This window comes from Taudactylus pleione, unplaced genomic scaffold, assembly GCF_031769625.1.
Source record: "Taudactylus pleione unplaced genomic scaffold, aTauple2 ptg000148l, whole genome shotgun sequence".
Taxonomy (NCBI): Eukaryota; Metazoa; Chordata; class Amphibia; order Anura; family Myobatrachidae; genus Taudactylus; species Taudactylus pleione.
Window position 1 is genome coordinate 1,363,273 of NW_028284550.1, and position 21,251 is coordinate 1,384,523.

The 21,251-nt window shown below is 49.2% G+C and overlaps 1 protein-coding gene across 1 annotated transcript in view; it reads right to left on the minus strand.

Annotated features, from left to right (window-relative positions):
• The window catches only part of OTUD7B (OTU deubiquitinase 7B), a 64,607-nt gene extending 43,775 nt beyond the window's left edge, over positions 1 to 20,832 (minus strand). The window contains exon 1 of the mRNA XM_088474168.1: positions 20,515 to 20,832. Coding sequence (XP_088330294.1) covers positions 20,515 to 20,641 — 127 coding nt within the window. The 5' untranslated portion in view covers positions 20,642 to 20,832. The remainder of the gene's footprint in view (positions 1 to 20,514) is intronic.
• Positions 20,833 to 21,251: the final 419 nt, after the last annotated feature.

Consider the following 21,251-nt stretch of genomic DNA (forward strand, 5'->3'; position numbering starts at 1 on the left):
TATAAATCCCGAGCCAGTCCTGGCTCCGCCTCGGTCGAGCGCACAAAATCTGACAGGACGAGATCCAGGTCCGCAGGTCACGGGATCAGGAATTCCTTCCGGGCGGTTTGGGAACAGGTGGGACAGAGGGCTGGAACAATGCACAGAGCTCGCCTTACGCCCAGGGAGCAGCAGGAGGCAGATGTACAGAGTACAATGCAGATTGCCCTGTGTCAGTGCTGCATCATTACCTAGTCCACCCGGCTTTCAAAAATGGGGGAGAGAAAAATAACTCCACATGCTGGAGAAAAATAACCCCTCGTGCTGGAGAAAAATAACCCCTCGTGCTGGAGAAAAATAACCCCTCGTGCTGGAGAAAAATAACCCCTCGTGCTGGAGAAAAATAACCCCTCGTGCTGGAGAAAAATAACCCCTCGTGCTGGAGAAAAATAACCCCACGTGCTGGAGAAAAATAACCCCTCGTGCTGGAGAAAAATAACCCCTCGTGCTGGAGAAAAATAACCCCACGTGCTGGAGAAAAATAACCCCACGTGCTGGAGAAAAATAACCCCACGTGCTGGAGAAAAACAGCAGCGATAACATGAAAAACAAACGGGTATAAATAAGCCTCTCTGAGGGCTCAGTCTGGACGCTGCCTTCTCCTCAGATTTTTCTGGGGCCTGCCTCGTGTCTCAGAAGGGTACATTGTTCTCACTCCTACAGGTGCTGGTCTGCACACAAACAGCTCGTGCTCATACCCCCAGCTCCTTAACCCTTCTGTCTGATAACAGCACAATGGTGTTATGTTGAATAAACATTTTTATTTTTTTTTAAGGTTAAGGCCATCAATAGCTGCAAGTGGATCGGTGGCTGGCTGGAGTGTATTGTCCAGCACAGAAAGGTTACTGAGGTTAGCGAAGGGCCTTTTCTGGTGGGTTCACCAAACAAAAACAAGCAGGGGAAACATGATCAAACAAACTCCGGTACGAATTAGTTCTTGCTAAATTGCTGCCTTATCCAAAATACTGTCAGCCTTCCAAAATAGTGAGATGATCTTCCCAAAAGCTAGTGACATCACTGAGGCACGAGGCACCGCTTTCAAGTGAACAGACAGGCTACTAAACTGTTGGGACTATCGATTTTGCAGTTAACACCAAAACAATGACACAGTGCTACCAACACACTGAACAAGCGTCCATGTCTTTACACCGTTTTGTGCCACTAGAGCCAGATACCCGCTGGTGGGAAATGCAAGCTGTAACTCGCGTAGTGGCCTCATGTAAAAGGTTGCAGTGGCATAGGATGTAGTGGTGCGTGGCCACACTTGATAAGCGTAGCCACTGTTTGTCTAACGCCAGTGGGTAATCCGCCAAAGCCTCGCTGTACCTCTCGCTCATCAAACACTAAGGTCACATAGCCTCCAGCTGGAGAATAACGCGTTTCGCACACTTATCGTGTGCGTTTAAAATGGCGTCGCCTGTTTGTGTACGCGGCTTCTTCCGTGTCAGCGTTTGGGGCACATGAATAAATTTCTAAGAAAACTATTCAACCGCTCATCTAAAATAGCAAGCTAGAACCCAAATACAACACGTCAGCGGATACGTGGCCTAAGATTTACCTGACACAGCAGCCACGTGGGCTATACCCATTCTAACAATCACTTACTATTCCCCTCCCATAATCTTACATATAATACTTCATGTATGCATTTCACAAATATTACGGTTTCATGGGCAGATTTGAAATACGCCATTTAATTATTCGCCCATAGACCGACAGCTCCAGGACGAGTCGCTTGAACAGGTCATCCAAACTGCCTGATATAAAACGCGCCATCGGTCGCAAATCAAACTATTACAGCAGTCCCGGGTCCTGCAGAACGGCCGTGGTAACAGACGTCTGAGCCATGCCTCTTGCATGCGCAGTGCGACGAATACGCAGATTATCGATCAAACATCGGCACGGCGTACAAATTCTGAATCCGTCCCGCGGTTCTATAGACCGCCTCGGGTACTGGCTACGCAGAAATCTACGTTGTTCTAAGCATTCAGCATGAAGCCATCAGACTTTAGGAACAAGACAGGAAAAAAAATTATAATTCGGCCGCGGCCTACACCCAATATTGTTGGCTTGTTTAGCAGCTGGAAACCTCCTTCTTACAGAAGAATGTGGGCTCTGGAAAATGAAGCATGAACTCTCGCTGACAGTAACACTGTGAACTGTGAAACTCATGTGAAGACGGCAGCCCGGAACTCCTGTCTTTTTACAACTGGTGTTTACAATGGGCTGGGTCCGGCTCACCAATCACACAAACAAAGGCCTGTTTTTTGGGACGCGCTGCGGCTTCTGTGCCAAGCACATACTATGCAGTCCCCGACATGCTTATCCACAAGCGTCGATACACTGATGAGCTCTAATCATTTTATTGGGGAGAGAGTTCTGCAAGAAATAATACATTTTGGGAGGACACGGCTAGAAACTAAAAGGCTTCTTTTCTGTACGAATACTGCTATACAGTCTGATCGCCTTCACGCGCACCCCCCTGCCTCCAATCCATACCCTGCCTGCTTTCCCATAATCCCCTGCACGAATCCAAGCATTGGACATCATAAAGAAACGCAGGTCCGGCTGAACCAGTTCGAGCTATTTAAGTAACCAGGAAGCGCGGGGGAAAGGTTTGCTGCTGATCAGATGCGCTGCTCTCGTCCAATCAGCTGCCACATATAGTACACGCCTACAGAGTTGGGAACATCAAACACGCAGTTAGCCAAGATGACCGCTGCCGGCTGTCACAAAAAGGCTCATCCACAACTCTGAATATTCACATTGCGTTCGAAACCCAACATGGACTGAGTTTATTGCTGACAAACGCACCGATAACCCAGATGATTATATGGACAGAAATTTTGAGAATGGGAAGTGTGGTAGCGAGACGTGTATGTCAGTACTCTGGGTATGGGGGTCACATACGCGCCATGGCACATGAATATATAGATCCCGTGTATTGCGTGATTTGGAATCACGAGGACAAGCCCCATTAATCCGAGGCTGTCCTAGCATTATTAGCGTCATTCAAGAATGGCCAACGATGGACTATTCTGACAAACAGGACAATAATAATTAGGGGGCTCCTTTCCAGGGATCCCAAAATGCGTCACGGCTTAAGCGCAACTCCATACAATAGACCATTGTGAACGAGCGGAGATCTCAGCAAACGCCGGGGCTTAGGAGTTGCTTTTGAACGGTTCCAGTGACGTTATTCCTCACGCGGTGCAGGGTGGCGATTCCCGGAGAGGAGCCCAGCAACGCAAAAAAGGCATGAGCCCCACGTTAAATAGTTTCGGTGATAAAGCAATATCAGGTCTTAGCAGAGCGGCAAGGAAGGAGGCCTGGCCTGCAAGCTTACACAATAAAGATTGTTTATCTTTTTATTTGTAATTGTTGCAATAAATTTCACTTAATGTCCTCGTTTACCAGACGCGCAGTACAAAAAGCACAGCACGTCTCCGTTAACCAAAGTTCCACTTAATGGATTTACTCGGCTGGAACACATTTACAAACGAAGGGCAGCAGGTAGTGTCCCCTATGGACTTGTAAGTACAGCGAGAACGCCAGCCTTGCTCCTGGTAATAGAGTTTACGGTCTGACGGGTAACGCTTCCAGCGAGCGAGACAAGTAGGCGGTAAGCGCCAGCTGTTTGGGAATGCAGATAAATTAGGCAGCAGATTAAATCCTCCAGGTACCGCAGCAGCCAGGATCGCTTAACTCACCTCTGTTCTTAATTAAGTGCTTAGAAGCTGTACAGCAGTTTTGTCATCATCAGTTTAAAGTTTTTATTTTCAAAATGTACAATAAATAAAAAAAAAAAAAAAGAGAGCAAGTAGCGTCCTTCCTATATAACAGGTTGTCCGGTTACTCCTGAAGAACAGGTGCAATTGGGTTCTCTGCTACGCGGGATCAGCACACCCTGGACTGTGCGGCAGCTTTGGCCCCCGGGGGCGGTAAATCAGCTTAGCCTGCCAGTGACCAGGAGTGTCCTGCACGCGGCAGATGGCACAACGCTCTTAAACCACCGGAAACGGAATACAGAATGCACTGGCACATGCTGAGCACCTTGTCCCCTGCCGCACAGATGTACTTAACCCATTGCGGTGCGCCAGTCTAGCTGCGGGTCGGGTGAGGGTAAAGGGATTACAACAGCAGCAGCGGCAGGCAAGAGCATGGATGTGGGGCTGCGTTCCTGGCTGCTTCTTCTACAGGACCTATATCCTGCCCGAGTACTACTCTAGAGACAGATAAAGATTGGGGGAAGTTCCCCGTCTAATTACCTCCTCTAACCAAGCAGATCGTACATTTTAAAGTCAATTTAGCAATAAATCAGACCCTGGAAACCACGAAGCATTGAAAATGCAATCACCTGGCAATAGGAGATGGTTGCTCAGCACCTCCTTAATGGACTTAAAGGACCACTAAATCCCTAAACTGAAATGTTCATATATAAATAGCGTTCCCGCTAGGCTGTTTTAGCGGGGCGCTGCGCCCTGCCCTCCAGGAGGAGGGCAAAAAGCGCCCTGCCCTCACAGCCTGCGGGTGCCGTTCTCACCCGCGGGACGCAGTGTCCCGCGAGTGGAGAAACATGCGGTGTCCCGGTCACCGCCGGAGAATAGACGCCGGGCGCATGCACCCGGCATCTATTTTCCCTCTCTGCAGCGCTTGGGGGCTGCCCGGCACGCCCCCAAGTATGACGAAAAGGGGACGCATCTTATAGACACGCCCCCTTTTCATGACCACGACCCCTTTTCGGCGCGCGCATAAGGTTGCCCTCTCTAGCTCCGGCGCCCTGCCTGCCGCCGGAGCTAGAGTGAACACTATATAAAGCTAAAGGTGCATACACACACGATTTTTTTGAACGATTATCGATAATGTTCACTTTCTGAGTTAAAACGATAAACGATTATCGTTCATGCGCGTTCACGTTTGTAGTTCAGTCAGACTGACCAACTGAACGATTTTCATTAAGGGAATATGCAAAAATCGTTTGTAGTTCAAAAAAATCGTTCATTACACTTTAAAAAATCTGACAGATATTCTGACAGAAAGTCGTTGGTAATAAAATCGTTGTGTGTGTATGCAGCTTATTAAGGAGCGTACACACTACATGATATGCTCCCTGAGCGATATCGTCTAGTGTGTCCCCGGCAGACTGTGCTCAGTGTCGTTCATGACATTGAGCACAGCCGCTGAACGATATCATTAACGATATCGTTCAGCGCCGGGCTCTCTCCCCCATTCCCCAACATGCAGCAACCTGACGATATCGTCAGGTTGGCCTGCATGTCAGCCCGATGAACGATGACGACGAACGACCCACGGAAACGCGCATCGTCGTTATCGTTCATCGTTTTGGTGTTAAAAATGGACGATAAAGTGGACGACTGAACGATAACGTTAAGTCGTTCACTTTAATCGCCCAGTGTGTACACACCTTTAGAGTTAGACTGACATTACACAGCGACTAGGTTACATAAAAAACAACCACCATCTTCACTAAAACAATCCTTTTTCTCGTGCCTGCAGCTCAAGTTTAAAGTGACGGACGATATTCAATTGTTGTAGGCCCAAGTGTAGCAGACCCCCGTCACTTATCATGGCTGTCGCGCTAGATACGCAGGGGATTATCTGCATAAAGCTGCTAATCCATTCTAAAAGCTGGACGTGATAGGGTTAAGGCACCCAAAAGTCCTACTTTGGTGGGATTTCTGCTCGCACCCCAGGTGGCTGCGAGCAGCAATCTGCAATTAGTATTGGGCGCCCAGCGGCTACTCACACCCAAAAAAAATGAATTGCCCCCCACGAATGGCAACAATATGACTCACCCATCCCCCCCCCCCTCTCCTGGTAGATACTGTGCCTTCCGAAAATCCAGTAGATTCTCAGTAAGCACCTTGCAGGCGAAGGCTGTCCCAGCGGTATGTGACCAACTCCACTGCAAGGAGATCCCGACGGTTGATCCGTACGTGGAATTGATCGCAACCACTTTCACCATAGGCCAATTACCTTTCTACATGATTTTGATCAATTCTGATTGCACCTGCAGCCCCGTTATGAAGGGGTGTGTACACTTATGCAAGCAGGGTATTGGAGATTGTGTGTTTTACGTCTTTACCCTCACAAAATTGTGATCTCAATTTCAGGCTTCATATCGCAGAAACCTAATGCCGAGACATTTAGGACTTCATTCAGAGTCGGTCGAAGCGGCCGCACGGTCGTATAGAAAAAGGGACCGGATATGCTAATGATCCACACGTATGTTGCGTCCCTAAGGTCGGATCGTTAGCTGGCTGACCAAGGGGTGTATGCGGTCGGATCGCTAAAAATACGCCCACATCTCGTACGCATAACACGTCATCTCCGGCTACATAAGTATTAAATCGCGAGCATCGTATACCATTGGAACTGGTCGTAGAGCTTAAGGTTGACCTTACCCTCTCTTAAGCTCTACGATCATGTCAGTGTAAAAACCTCCCATGTCACATGTGCCATGACACTACTTTGTTAATTATGCACTCCCATAAAACGCCGTTCGCATAATTAGGCACGCCTGCGTTCGGATCTCCACTCCCCCGTTTTCAAGCACCTTCCCCTGTTACCACCCACAAACACCGCAATCTGTCACTCAAACTACCGACCTGCCGGTGTTCAAGGAGAGAGATATTTCTGATCGTAGCCACTAGTTTGCGCACGCACATTGCGAACTGTACGCATGCGCAGATCAGCGAACATCGGCTGCGTACAACCGTGCGGCCGCTTCGACCGACTCTGAATTAAGTCCTTAGTGTAGCCGCTGTACTTCAGGTATGTCATGAATTACCCGAGTAGACTCCTACTGTCTCCCACTACCCCCTCCCTTTAGAATGCAAGCTCTCACGCGCTGAGTCCCCTGCACCCTGTCTCTCCCAATCTGCCTCGATTGTCCCTGCGGTTAATTCATGTGACCTCTAGGTCGATGGCTTTCACATCCGCGCAGAATCCATACCGCCTTATTAAAAAAAAGAACAGACAGACCATTATAGAGATTGATATCTATTAAATTCAGGCTGTCACTTAGAGCTGCATATCAGTGATGGTCCCAGTGCAGGGAGAGGTGTAACTATTACCCTTAAGGAGTTATGCTCCAGCGGCAAGTATTTAGGTGCTGCAGCTACACGATTCCTCAGCTCTGTCCAACCCTCTGACACGGCCTGTGCAAGTATTTGTAGTGATAACGTTCCTTTAACACTTCTGGTGCTGGCAGCCGGAGGTGGTAACTCGTTACAGCCCGGCCAGCTTGCGATGGTTCTGACTATGTAACGGGCACCCCTGTGCACTCAAGAGTCACAACGAAAAGTTCTGCGGTGATTCAGAACATCGTAAGAAAGTTTATTTTCAAATGAGATTAAAGTTCCCCAAACAGCAGTTATCAGCACATAAACCAGCAGCCACTTCTCACCCGCTAAGTGGTAAGCGGATGGGAATTCTGGAAAAAATAAGGTCACCACCACCACCTCCTCTGTACGATGAGATCAGTGCTGAAGTATGCCTACAACACAAAAACGCTCTCAGGCCAATGGCATTCTGCACACTCATCCCCCATAAACACAGGGACAGAAGCCAGCAGACGTGCCCTGCTTCCACCCCTCCTCCAGCTCCCTAGACATCGTCAGCCTATCAGAACAAGGGGAAAGCTTTATCAAACCTTCTAAAAGAGGACAAACCGACATAACCCCATAAGCAACCAATCAGCTTCTAGCTGTTATTTTATAGACTGCACATGATAAATGATAGCTAGGTGCTGATTGGTTACTATCAGTAACGCCTCCACTTGTGTTCTTTGAAAGGTTCGATAAATGTCCCCCTCTGAATATCATCCCTATATCCTACTTCCCCTCTAATAAATCTGAATCGGCAGCGCCTGGCCGACAACAGCAGAGTTCCCGGCAGCGGAAGCCCGACAGCACTGGAAATCCCGATCGTGGATAGATAAGTACTAACGTAACCTAACCCCCTAACCCTCCTTAGGGGTGCCTAACCCTAACCTCCCCCCCCCCCCCCAAGTGCCTAACCCTAATCCCCCCTCTAAGTGCCTAACCCTAACCCCACCCCTTCCCCGCTGCCTAAACCTAAGTCCCCCGGGGGGTGCCTAACCCTAACCTCCCCCCCCAAGTGCCTAACCTTAATCCCCCCCCCTTCCCCGCTGCCTAAACCTAAGTCCCCCGGGTGGTGCCTAACCCTAACACTCCCACTCCCTCGCCCTAGCCTAACCCTAACCCTTCCGGGGGGGGTGCCTATCCCAAAGTCCCCCCCCCCCGAGTGCCCCAAACCTAACCCTCCCCCCCCCCTGTGGCTGTCCTTCGATCGGGATGCCAGGCGCTGGTCTCCCGGCATCGGGGAAATGTCAGGCGTCTACATCTAGACGCCCGGCATTTCATCCCTCGCCAGGATATGACAGACGGGAAGCCGGCTTCCCGACTGTATACCAATAAATCAACTCTAGCTCCCACTTCCCAGACTTCTCCTGCGCTGCCCCGATGTCTGCATATAGTAGTAGCGTGCCCACTAGGCTGTTTCAGTGGGGCGCAGTGCCCTGCCCAATTTGAAGTCCTGCAATGCGTCCTGCCCATATCACACTGCGAGCTTGGGGTCTCTGAGTGAGTGCTGTACACACCCCCTACAGTGATGAAAAGGGGGCACGTCTCAAGGCCATGTCCCTCTCCTACTGACCACACGCAGAGGAGTGCCCTTCTGTGATGCCCACCCTACAAAGAACACTATATTAGCAGACTGCTAATACAGTGTACTCCTGCCGTCCTAGCGGGTATACCATAGCAATATATTAGCGCCAACCTTATTCGTTCCTTCAATAACTTGCATCGTTTACATATGGATGCGACAAGCAATACAAATGAGCGCTAGATACTGCACCTCACTGAGGGGGAGATTTATCAAACCTTCTAAAGACTGGAGAAGTTGCTCATAGTCAGCATTTATCAAATACACTATAAAATATTAGGTAGAAGCTAATCGGTTGGATGGAATGTCTTAGCATTTATCACGTACACTCTATAAAATGATAAGTAGAAGCTGATCGGTTGGGTGGAACGTCTCAGCATTTATCACGTGCACTCTATAAAATGATAGGTAGAAGCTGATCGGTTGGATGGAACGTCTCAGTTTATCCACGTTCACTGACTTTACGCCCAAGTAACATAGTAGATGGCAGTCACGCTCCTGAACAAACAACGCCAACTGGCACGGTAGCAGAGGTCGCCCCGGTTGCAAGCCTCAACCACAACCAATACCCGCACAGCCCTGAGCCACCGGACAGAGGCATAGAGAAAGCAGCACAGATGTGAATGCTGGAATGTGACATTATTAAATGAATATTTGTCTAATAATGCCAGCAAGGAACAGTACCAGCACTAACAATACACCTGCACATCAGAGAGCCTGGCAGCACGAGACGGCACATCATGACAGGGCGATTACAGACCAGCGCGCTTTAATGAAGGTCACCCCTAATATTCGTTTCATTACGCTGTGTATTTAGGAGGGCTGGCTGCCCCACACTCCTCTGCACGGTTCCCTCTATGCTCAAGTCATTTAACACATTGACCTCAGTCAACTTGGATTGCCAGATATGTCAGCCTGTGGCGGTTGTGTTTAGAGGAAGGAGCGTTCCGCATTCCCATAGCAGCCTGCTCGCCGTATTGACAAGGGATGGCTTTGTGCACATGTGCCGGGCTGCCACGATGTAAAATATTTACTCTTCATTGAAAGAGACATGTCCCTAGAGGTAGTCTGGAGAAAGGGGTCTATTTCTGGGAATTAGACTCTACTCACACACACGGGCATATATGGTGCCATGAGACAGCCAATGAGGAAGCACTTACATTATTGGGGGTGATATTATTACTTGTACACAATGCACCGTGTCTCACCCCTCTTAGGTACCAGCAGCACAGAGGAGCTGCAGGAGGAATCCGCCCAGGACAGAACACAAGTTCCCCCTTTGCAGCGGACACTCAGCATTGGCACATAGGGAGCAGAGAGGTTTTAGAAAGGGGTTTATTCTTTCTAGGAGAGAAGTGTCCTAAGTAACGCAGAATATTTAGTACATGACAGGTTGCTCCTTAAAGCCTAAAAAGGTGTAAAGTGGAATACTTAGAAATAGTTATACAATGCCCCCATCCATGTTCTTCTTCCCAATGTAATGACCCGAGATGGCTGCGTGAAGACCACTGTGACTCTACAAGAGACGGGCACAGCCGTCAGTCAGTGCCAGCCGCAAGTGCAAGAGCAGTGAGACTTTTTGTTTTGGTCTCTGGTAGAAGAGTGCAGCCCATGCAGACTAATGCTGCCCATCCACTAGGCGATTATACCTAGTGATGACGACGGTCGTTATCGCTCCATTGCTTGGTAATCGCCCGCAAATCGGGCAGTAGTGGAGCATACACAAAGTCAGATTTGTCAGATGAACGATTGAACGATCTGAACGATTTGACCAATTTGAACTACGAACGATTTTTGACTGCATTAACATGAATGGAATCGTCCAAATCTGACTGCAAACACATCAGATATCGTTATCTGACCATCGGGAACGCACATCGCTCAGACATGTCAGATTTTCCTTCAGATATGAACGATTGAACGATTTTTTAAATTGTTATCGTTCAGATCTGAAGAAAAATCTGACCGTGTGTATGCACCATAAAATGTTAAAAACGACCAGCGATGCGCGCCCGCTGGTCGTTTTTAACATCAATCATCGCCCGAACATGACTGTCAACCTGACGACCGCCGTCAGATTGCCATGTTCGGGCATGATTGATCTGCATACACTGAACGTTCAGTGTATGCAGTTCACCCCGCGGGAGACGACGGCGTCGTAATTGTGCCTTCGTCTCCCACATCGCCTAGTGGATGGGCAGCTTTACACTGAACAGATGGCACCATCAAAATGGTCTATGGTTATTTCAGTGAGAACTACAGCCCCAAAACATTAGTGTCCGTCACACCCCCTAAGCTGCAGAGAACGGTACAAGCTAATTAGGGACTAGTCACACGCTGAGTCGTGAGCACACAGTATACAGGAAAAACGTAGTCTGAAAGGGCACCTGTGGTGGTTTTTATTCCTTAATCCCCCCTTCCCATCTTTCTCCCCATAATTCCTTCCCTTCCTTCCTCTTTCCTCCTTCTGTCAAGATAACTCATCTAGCCTTACCCCATCGCCGGCCTTCCGCCACTGGGATTATCAGACCCCCTCCGTCCTGCAAGTCCAGTCCCTCCCGCTTTGGTGCTCTCCAGGTCTCCCCCCAATTTCTGTAAACAGAGCCCCCTACTGTATATAAGCGGTAACACAAACCCCACCCCCGGGGAAAACACACCTACTTCTTTATGTATTACAGTAAAAACAAAAAATAAAACACTAAACCGTAAAAGGGGGGAGGTACACCTGCAGCTCCAATACAAAGGCTGATGGACAGGGGCTAAAGCAGTCATGCATCGGTACTGGGTATTAGAATCTGACAGTATGGTGTCACAGTGGTTAGCATTGCTGTCTCGCAGCACTGAACTATAAGGTCTGATCCCAATCAGGTCCCATCTGTGTGGAGTTTGTATGTTCCCTTCGTGTGCGCGTGGGTTTTCTCTTAGTTCCGGTCGCTCCGTAACTGCATCAGCACGGGAGAAGCTGCTTGATGCGGCTAATCCTGTGCAGTCTCGTGCGAGAAAGGAGCCAACAGCGCAAACAACTGAATATCTCCTGTGCTCTAGAGGAAGCCGCAAACAAGTGATTCACCCCCCCCCCCCCCCAACCCTAGTTTTCAGATAGATTTGTAGATTTATTGGCTCTTGACCAAAAAACAACCTGGCCTGTCCATGCGAGAGGGAATTTCGATTGCAAACTCCACTTGGGCAGGGACTGACGCGAATGACGGAAATATTCTCTGTAAACGTGCTGCAAGACATGCGTACGCTATAGAAGTAACCGGTAATAAACCAATAAATCGGATCCATGGGACTTTCCTTATAGACTGAAGATTTGCTTCCCAACGTAACCCACATTAATAATAAACGTGAAAAGAAAAGACAGGCATGATCCGACATGATAGCAGTAGGCAGAGTGGGATTGGCAGGCATCCTATCTTGTGCACAATCTGCTGCGTGTTGTAAGAATGACCGCGTCGCTGTGGTGTGTAGCTTGTTACCACAACATATAGGACGGGCGAGGATTTCTTCCCCCAGAATGATTGCAAGTAAAACAAAAGAACAACTATAGTGCACCATCAGACTAATCCATAGTCCAAACATGGTGTGAAAGAGGGGACAGCCTAATAATATTATAACCTGGGGCCAAATGTGATTGCCTTCAATTTGCGGGAGCCAGCGCGATTCCTGCGAGGAAGGCTCAGAATTGTACGTTGATGCACCTCCGCTGCGTCTGTGTAAGAGAATATGCAAATGTGGCAGGCACCAGGAGATGTATTAACCCACCTACAGTACCTGCGGCTTCGCTGCAAATCCAAACATCGGCGTACAAGGACGCAGCATCAGCCGCAGACCATTCAATTATCGCAGTCCTGAGTGAGCCTGTGAGTCCGCAGCATGGTCGCGGCAACAGAGACGCTAGACCCATATTTCTTGCGTATGGGATCGCAGATGCAGGTCACGACAGCCCCAAAACAGTTGGGACCCCTGTATTCCTCGCCACCACTCCCCATTACCGCCCCTCAAACGTTCCCTGACGATCAATCACACTGCAAATAAAAAGTCGCTTCGTGGGACTACCGTAACGTACTTTGACGCATGCGCAGCGCGACTCAGACGCAAGTGCGGTTTACGGATAATCGCTCAACTCTGCAAACTTCTGCTACAAGAAAACAACTACTTACAGCTTATTAATCATTTGGTGTAATCACAACAAGAATCATTCGCTCCTCTAGTCGCTGTACAGCGCACGTAGATTTGTGAAAAGAACCCGCAACGTTTCACTATGTTCGGTCTCTCTCAGTTTAGACCGTAATCCGGAAAACTAATGGTGTAAGTCTTACGGTCACCTGTTGCTACCGGAGGCGCGAGATTTGTACTTGGGACAAAACAAGGAACTTTACATCGGTAAGAAAGCTACGCACGGCCATCGGAACCAGCCAGCCATTTCTGGCGAGCCAGAAAAAGAAATCTGGGGCTAAGACAGAAATAGCCGATTATAAATAGATTTCTGAATGTGTTGATTAAATTATCTGCCAACGTTCAGTGACACCTCTGAGTCTATATCAGACCCCTGGGCTGATCCAAGACTAGCTGAGCCCTGCATCCATGGGCTGATCCAAGACTAGCTGAGCCCTGCATCCATGGGCTGATCCAAGACTAGCTGAGCCCTGCATCCATGGGCTGATCCAAGACTAGCTGAGCCCTGCATCCATGGGCTGATCCAAGACTAGCTGAGCCCTGCATCCATGGGCTGATCCAAGACTAGCTGAGCCCTGCATCCATGGGCTGATCCAAGACTAGCTGAGCCCTGCATCCATGGGCTGATCCAAGACTAGCTGAGCCCTGCATCCATGGGCTGATCCAAGACTAGCTGAGCCCTGCATCCATGGGCTGATCCAAGGATATCTGGATGGAAAAATAAAAAAGAACTATAGTTACGCAGGTGAACGCCCCCCACCTAAACCAGCACGAGAATAACTAGGACAACTGTATAACGTTACCAGGAAAAGCTAGCACCTCTACCACCTCTGCTGATAAAGCTATATAAGGTCCACTTCTAACCAAGTTTAACGTCATCATATGTGATGAGGCTGAAATAGTCCCCTTATCGCAGCTCCAGTGTGACACGTACATCGTGGGGGATTCTTGGGAAACGGAAGAGAGCCGACGCCACTTTGTTCTTGAAATAAAAAAAGATTGAGGTAATTAAGAAACTATAGAGAGGGGTACTCAATTCAAAGCAACGTGATGCGCTCATATCATCCATTTCTGGTACTAGTTCCAGCATCGCAAGATTTTCCCTTGCACCACCATGGTGTGCAAGGAAAACGGGCAGGAGCGAACAACCCCGGAATCGGTATGAAATACTGCCGGCCGCATGGCCGACAGATGAGCAGAGCCCGGCAGCGGAAGCCCGACAGCGCTGGAAATCCTGATCGTCGCTAAGGTAAGTATAAACTAACCTAACCCTCCTTAGGGGTGCCTAACCCTAACCTCCCCCCCAAATGCCTAACCCTAATCCCCCCTGTAAGTGCCTAACCCTAACCCCCTCCTTCCCCGCTGCTTACACCTAAGTCCCCCGGGGGGGTACCTAACCCTAAGTCTCCCCCGGGGGTGCCTAACCCTAACCCTCCCTCCCCCTAGCCTAACCCTAACCCTCCCGGGGGGTGCATAACCCTAAGTCCCCCCTGGGTGCCCTAAACCTAACCCTCTCCCCCCCCCGCGGCTGTCCGCTCACGGCGCCCGGCATCCCTTCGATCGGGATGCCGGGCGCCGGTCTTCTGGTGTCCCTTCGATCGGGATGCTGGGCGCCAGTTTCCCGGCGTCGGAGAAATGTCAGGAGTCTACATCTAGACGCCCGGCATTTCACCCTCACCGGGATATGACAGTCGAGAATCCGGCTGCCGGTACTAAGGCAGCCGGTTTCCCGATTGTATACCAACAACCCCAATGCTTTTATTACCTGTGTGTCGCTGTCATGGTGTATTACCTTTTACTGTCCCAAATAAGGCAAAAAACTTCGAGGGTGATTCAATTCAACGTGCTGTTAGGTCAACTAAAGGGATTTCTTCTCACACACTCCTGAGGGTGCGAACAGAAGTCCAACTAAAGTGCCGGCCGCGAGGCTGTTTTCCGGCTTAGCGTGGCTCTAACAGCTTCGCGGCCAGCACTTTAGTCAGAAAGTCCCGGTTCTCATGACTAAACACCTAGGTTAAAGACCCCCACACACAGGATGACTCACAAAAGAGGCAATGTCGTCAACGATTCCCCTTGAACTCCCCGGGTAAGTCACCGTCCTGGCCAGACGATATCTCGATAAACTGCGCAATGTGACTAACGGCCTATCGCGCGTCCTTACTGATTTCCAGTGCGTCGTTAAGGAGATTGCCAGATCTTACCTGCAGTAGTTAATATCTGAAGATATGACAAACGACCCGCGGGAACCACGCATCAGACAGTTATCGTTCCTGTAAGCTGCACGTTTTTAAACGATGTATATCGTCCCGATGCATCGTTTTCGTGCAAATCGAGCCTAAAATCGGCCAGTGTTTGGGCACCTTTAGTCGAGAGAACCAGCATTCCCCCCACTTTAGTTGTTATAGTCGGACTAGACAGCGAGGTTAATTGAAGCGCTTATTTGTATTGCCCCCTTCGGGACTAAAACATTGATACCGTTACCGCGCCATAAATCCTGTCTGTCCAAACAGATTCAGCTACTACAGAATCACAGTATATTGTGGCATCTTACGGACGTTAAAATGGAGAAAATAAATAAATAAAATAGACACCCACAATCCGTTGGGCTATATGTGCACTGTGTAACCGTTACCTTCATCCTTATCAGAAGGAAGAAATATATATATATATATATATATATATATATATATACATATACATATACACACACACCTGACATGAGTAAGACCTCTGTCTCATTAAGGCCCAAAGCCTGAACTATAACGAAACCCACATTATCAAATTGAGAAATAAACCAGCAGCCGGTTTTGGCATCTGATTGCCGGATACAAGTTAGCACGAAGTACAGCAAAACAGCAGCCCGTAAGTAATGCTCCTTTCCACAGTGTGCATTGGCGAATAGAGTCAAACAAACAGCAACTTGTGAGACAGACGGGTGCCAATGCCCCGGGCCAAGCCATGTGCCCGCCTGACCTGCTCAGATGTTCGATTGTGAATCAGTTCTTGTCCTGAATGAAGACATGAGCTGTGGAATAATACAAACCCAGCACATAAAGACGGTTTCATCATCTGACGTGATTCAGGCCTGCAAAGCAGCTCTGCCAAACGTGAATTCCATAAGCACTTTATAATTACTTTGCAATTACTTAACCTCCGTAAAGACAGCCTGTTATTAGATAAGCGTTCAGATATCTAGTCTATACTTAAAAGGAGTGTGTTAGACAGCTCATTTAAAACACTATCTTCTCAGCCCCCCTTTAAAAAGCAAATTTCACAGGGAATATAGACTTTTTTTTGTATATTATATCTGAACCATCAGGGTAACATACACTGTTCAGGATGACAAACATTCCAAAGCACCTCGGTAATAAATAGAACTATTTCCCCACACTCCACTAATGACAGTTCAAGGACCCCTACCCCCAACACACACTTGCTTTAGACAATATTGGAATCTCATGCAGGTCAAATAGCTTAAACTGCAGTCATTTGAGCCGCTGTGACATCACTGGCCTAGGTGATGAACCAATCACTACATATCGCAAACAATGGAAATATTTTGAGTAGCAGAAAAACTAAGCATCACCAACCACAAAACAAAACAAAAAAGTACAATATAATAAAAAAAATGACCTATAAATATTATATATACTGTGTCCCCGATATTTTTTATTGGGGAAGCAATAAACTAAGATATAGAAATGTAATTTATAGTAACTTATCAGCAACAGAAGTGCAATAAAACAACATGCATCTACATTGACATATCATGACCAGTCTGCAGTGTAGAGACAGAACGAGCAGGCAAGCTTATTAAGATCATAAATTTGAACACGGGAATGTCTTCAGTTTAGATAAGGGAGAATTATACAATCCAGAACATAGTCCAAGTTAGCTCTCCGGAAACAAAACTAAAGGAGGCGCGGCAGAGACAAGACTAGAACGCATTAGAAGAGGCCAAATAATTCTCATACACCGAAAGTTTGCAACCGATATAATGTTGATTAGCTGTCAGGAGCCCTCAGCAGTGCAGAGATATCATTTGATATAAATCACTATTCACTTTGCAACTTGCATCAAACTTAATTTAAAGTTCAGAAGATCCACCAACAGACGTTCATGCTTAATAGCAGGATACATTTAAGAGGCCGCCCAATAACCTTCAATAGGGGCCGAACGTTACTCTTAATCTTAGCAAGTTAAATTAGTACATTTAATCAATGAAGTAGACACCTATTTGTAATAACATATTAGTAGGCCTTTTAAACAAGCTTTATAGACTGAATTGCCAAAAGTCATGGGATGGAGGCCTAGTGGTATATTTACGATTTAATTGATAAACATTTATGTTGTCTTTTTGGGGCTATATCAAACATTTACTAACAGACAATTTTGGATTTTTTTATTTTTTTTTTAAGTACCAGCAAATGTGTGATTTAGCCCCAGAACCACAATATCGATGCTGATGGACCTTAAAATCGATCAAAATCAACCTTTAGTAAATATAGTATCATGTAGGACCCCCTCTAGTCTGGCAAAGTGCAGCAACTCGACGTGGCATCGATTCCACAAGTGGACGGAAGACCTCTGGGGAGATGGTGACCCATACCATCTGGATAACTTCCCACACCTCCCCAATATTTGTAGGTGCAGTTTCTTGGGTGTGAATGGACCCCTCCACCACCTCCTATAAATGCTCGATTGAGTTCATGTCGGGTAATCGTGGCGGTCGCACCATTCTTCAGAGCTCTCTAGAATGCTCCTAGAACCAAGTCTGGACAACTTGGGACCGATGTCACGGTGCATAATCCTGCTGGAATATTCCATCATTGTGGGGGTAGGGCTGCAAAGAGTCATCAAGCAATGCAACGTAGTAGTTAACAGTCAATTAAGTGTTCAGGTGGACCAGCGGAGCCAATCCATGCCACTTGAACACACCCCACACCATTACGGATCCACCACCAGCCTGGATGGTGCCTTGTTGACATGGGGTCTGTGCCACACCCGAACCCTACCATCAGCTCGAAACAACAGGAACATTGACTCATCGGACCACACCAAGTGAGGTATTCCCAGTACATGTGACACCGTAGATCGAGGAATGTTGAATGTCTGCACAACTTCGGAAAAGGAATGTCCCATCTGTAGGGCACCCGCTATCAAGTCCTGTTTGAACTCCAATAATTCACGTCACCTTGCCATGAGCAGTCTAGCTGGTGTTCAAACTGACTCATGAAATGTCAGATTGCAACTGACGCAGGTCTGGGCATTTCCAAGATGTCACAAAACAGTAACGTTACCTACCATTACCTTTACATACTGCTATCCCATGACTTTTGGCACTTCAGTTTATGTTATAGGATACGGGAATCGTAGTTCAACATAATAGAGACCTGTTTTAAACTTATCATTGTTACGACTAGACAAAACTAGTGACATAGAAACTCCTTTTAAACTCACAAAACTTGTAGCTGGCTTGCACAAGGAGTCCTATATAACGGCTAACAGATCATGCCATCACACCAGACAAAAATTTCTTACACGTCTCTAAAGTTTTCCCTCCTCCGACACTACCACACACCCTCTGAATCACCAAGAAATCTGCTCATCATTTAAATATGTGAGAAAAGGGAACATACCCCAACGCCTAGCACCAGCAAAACCTCATTTATTGATAGAAAGCCATGTACATACACTATAACCAGATCACCATGTCCAGTGAGGTATAGAAAACTCACACAATGACTCAGAAAGCCGACCGGCACAGCCTCTCACCCTCTCCAATGCACTCACAGGGAAAGTTCACCAACACCTGGTGCAAAGGCCATAAGGCACTGTATCTGCTGTCAGGCAATAGAGGACAGGTGGTATGAACCGGTCCCAGCTCTGCAAACAGGTGAAAACAAAGGGTTTCATGCAATCTGATAATTAAGAATGGTAAAATGACATCATGGCCTTGCTAGCAGCACCTCCAAGGTAGACACTGTACAGTGTGGTTCGACCACTAAAACACCATGCAACATCCCTGGCATGGAGGATAAGGTCTATGTACTTTCCATGCTATGTATTGATTACACCCATGGCCAACCAGAATCCCAGCACCAGTCCCACAGCAGAGCTTCAGCTATATCACGTATTATGCTGGATCCCAGGCAGACCCACAGGGATTTATAGGATACAATGCACTAAGCTGCCAAAGAATACCTCATTAGCATTTCTTCAAGTGACACAATGCACTAAAACACTGCACAAACCTCCTACAAGTCATCTACAGAAAACCTTTTCAGACAGTGCCCCCCCCCCCGACCAGACAGCGCCCGCTACAGAGAGCCCCCCGACCAGACAGCGCCAGCTACCTAGAGCCCCCCGACCAGACAGCACCAGAGAGCCCCCCGACCAGACAGCGCCAGCTACAGACAGCCCCCCCCGACCAGACAGCGCCAGCTACAGACAGCCCCCCCGACCAGACAGCGCCAGCTACAGACAGCCCCCCCCGACCAGACAGCGCCAGCTACAGAGAGCCCCCCCCGACCAGACAGCGCCAGCTACAGAGAGCCCCCCAGACCAGACAGCGCCAGCTACAGAGAGCCCCCCAGACCAGACAGCGCCAGCTACAGAGAGCCCCCCAGCCAGACAGCGCCAGCTACAGAGAGCCCCCCAACCAGACAACACCAGCTACAGAGAGCCCCCAACCAGACAGCGCCAGCTACAGAGAGCCCCCAACCAGACAGCGCCAGCTACAGAGAGCCCCCAACCAGACAGCGCCAGCTACAGAGATCCCCCCCAACCAGACAACACCAGCTACAGAGTGCCCCCCAACCAGACAGTGCCAGCTACAGAGAGCCCCCCAACCAGACAGTGCCAGCTACAGAGAGCCCCCCAACCAGACAGTGCCAGCTACAGAGAGCCCCCCAACCAGACAGTGCCAGCTACAGAGAGCCCCCCAACCAGACAGTGCCAGCTACAGAGAGCCCCCCAACCAGACAACACCAGCTACAGAGAGCCCCCCAACCAGACAGCGCCAGCTACAGACAGCCCCCCCCGACCAGACAGCGCCAGCTACAGAGATCCCCCCCAACCAGACAACACCAGCTACAGAGAGCCCCCCAACCAGACAACACCAGCTACAGAGATCCCCCCCAACCAGACAACGCCAGCTACAGAGTGCCCCCCAACCAGACAGTGCCAGCTACAGAGTGCCCCCCAACCAGACAACGCCAGCTACAGAGAGCCCCCCAACCAGGCAGTGCCAGCTACAGAGAGCCCCCCAACCAGGCAGTGCCAGCTACAGAGAGCCCCCCAACCAGGCAGTGCCAGCTACAGAGATCCCCCCAACCAGGCAGTGCCAGCTACAGAGAGCCCCCCAACCAGGCAGTGCCAGCTACAGAGAGCCCCCCCGACCAGACAGTGCCAGCTACAAAGTTGGGGACAGCTGCAGATCCCCCATCAGAAACTTAGTGCCGGCTACACAGGGGCCCCCACATGCAGGTGTACTCTGTCCTCTTCTAATCTCCCTCCTCCAGAGTTGTCGGTGGGGCTCACCCAGTGACTGAGTTGTCGGGAGGAAGGCAAGCACCCGGTACTCACCCTTGGACGTCATCCTGCCGCTACCGGGGGTCACAGAGCCGATTTGGGCACCGGGATATGCTCCCAGCTCAGGCCAGGCCGAAGCCGGGGACTGGAGTGCTGCTGCAGCCCGGGAGAAGCATGTCATGGATCGCGCGGAGACTCCTATCTCTCTATCTCCTCCGTCCGCCTCACCGACCCTCCTCCTGCCGCCGGTGCTGGGCCGCTCGCCGCCCGGGCTCCCCCCGCTGTGACCTCGCTCTGTGCTCGGCTGCTGGATGGGGAGAGTTCAGCCCATCACCGTCCAACTACTCCGCGGCCGCCGCACGGCATGGTGGGACTTGTAGTTCCGAGGCCGCCCGCCGGAGGGGGCTCTCCCTGACCTGTGTCATGGTGTCAGTCAGGGCCTCCAGCTCCTCCTCCTCCTCTGTGTGAGCTGCCACTCACCTGACAGGAGGTTACTGAGTCCATAATAATACATTACATGTATACAGCATAGCTCACACATATGGTCTCCAGGGGCTGTGGGACTACAAGTCTCAGCATGCCAGCCTTCTCGCAGTAGTGGTCTCACACACAAATTATCCCAAATGCCTCAGCCTCTCTGTACCTCCAGATGCTATATCTGTTGCAGAGGTTCCCAAACGCGGTCCTCCAGGCACACTAACAATTCAGGTTTTAGAGATAGCCATGGTTGAGCAGAGGGTCTGATTCAGAGCCGGACGCTATTTGCGCTCGCTCGTTCAAGAAAAAGGGGC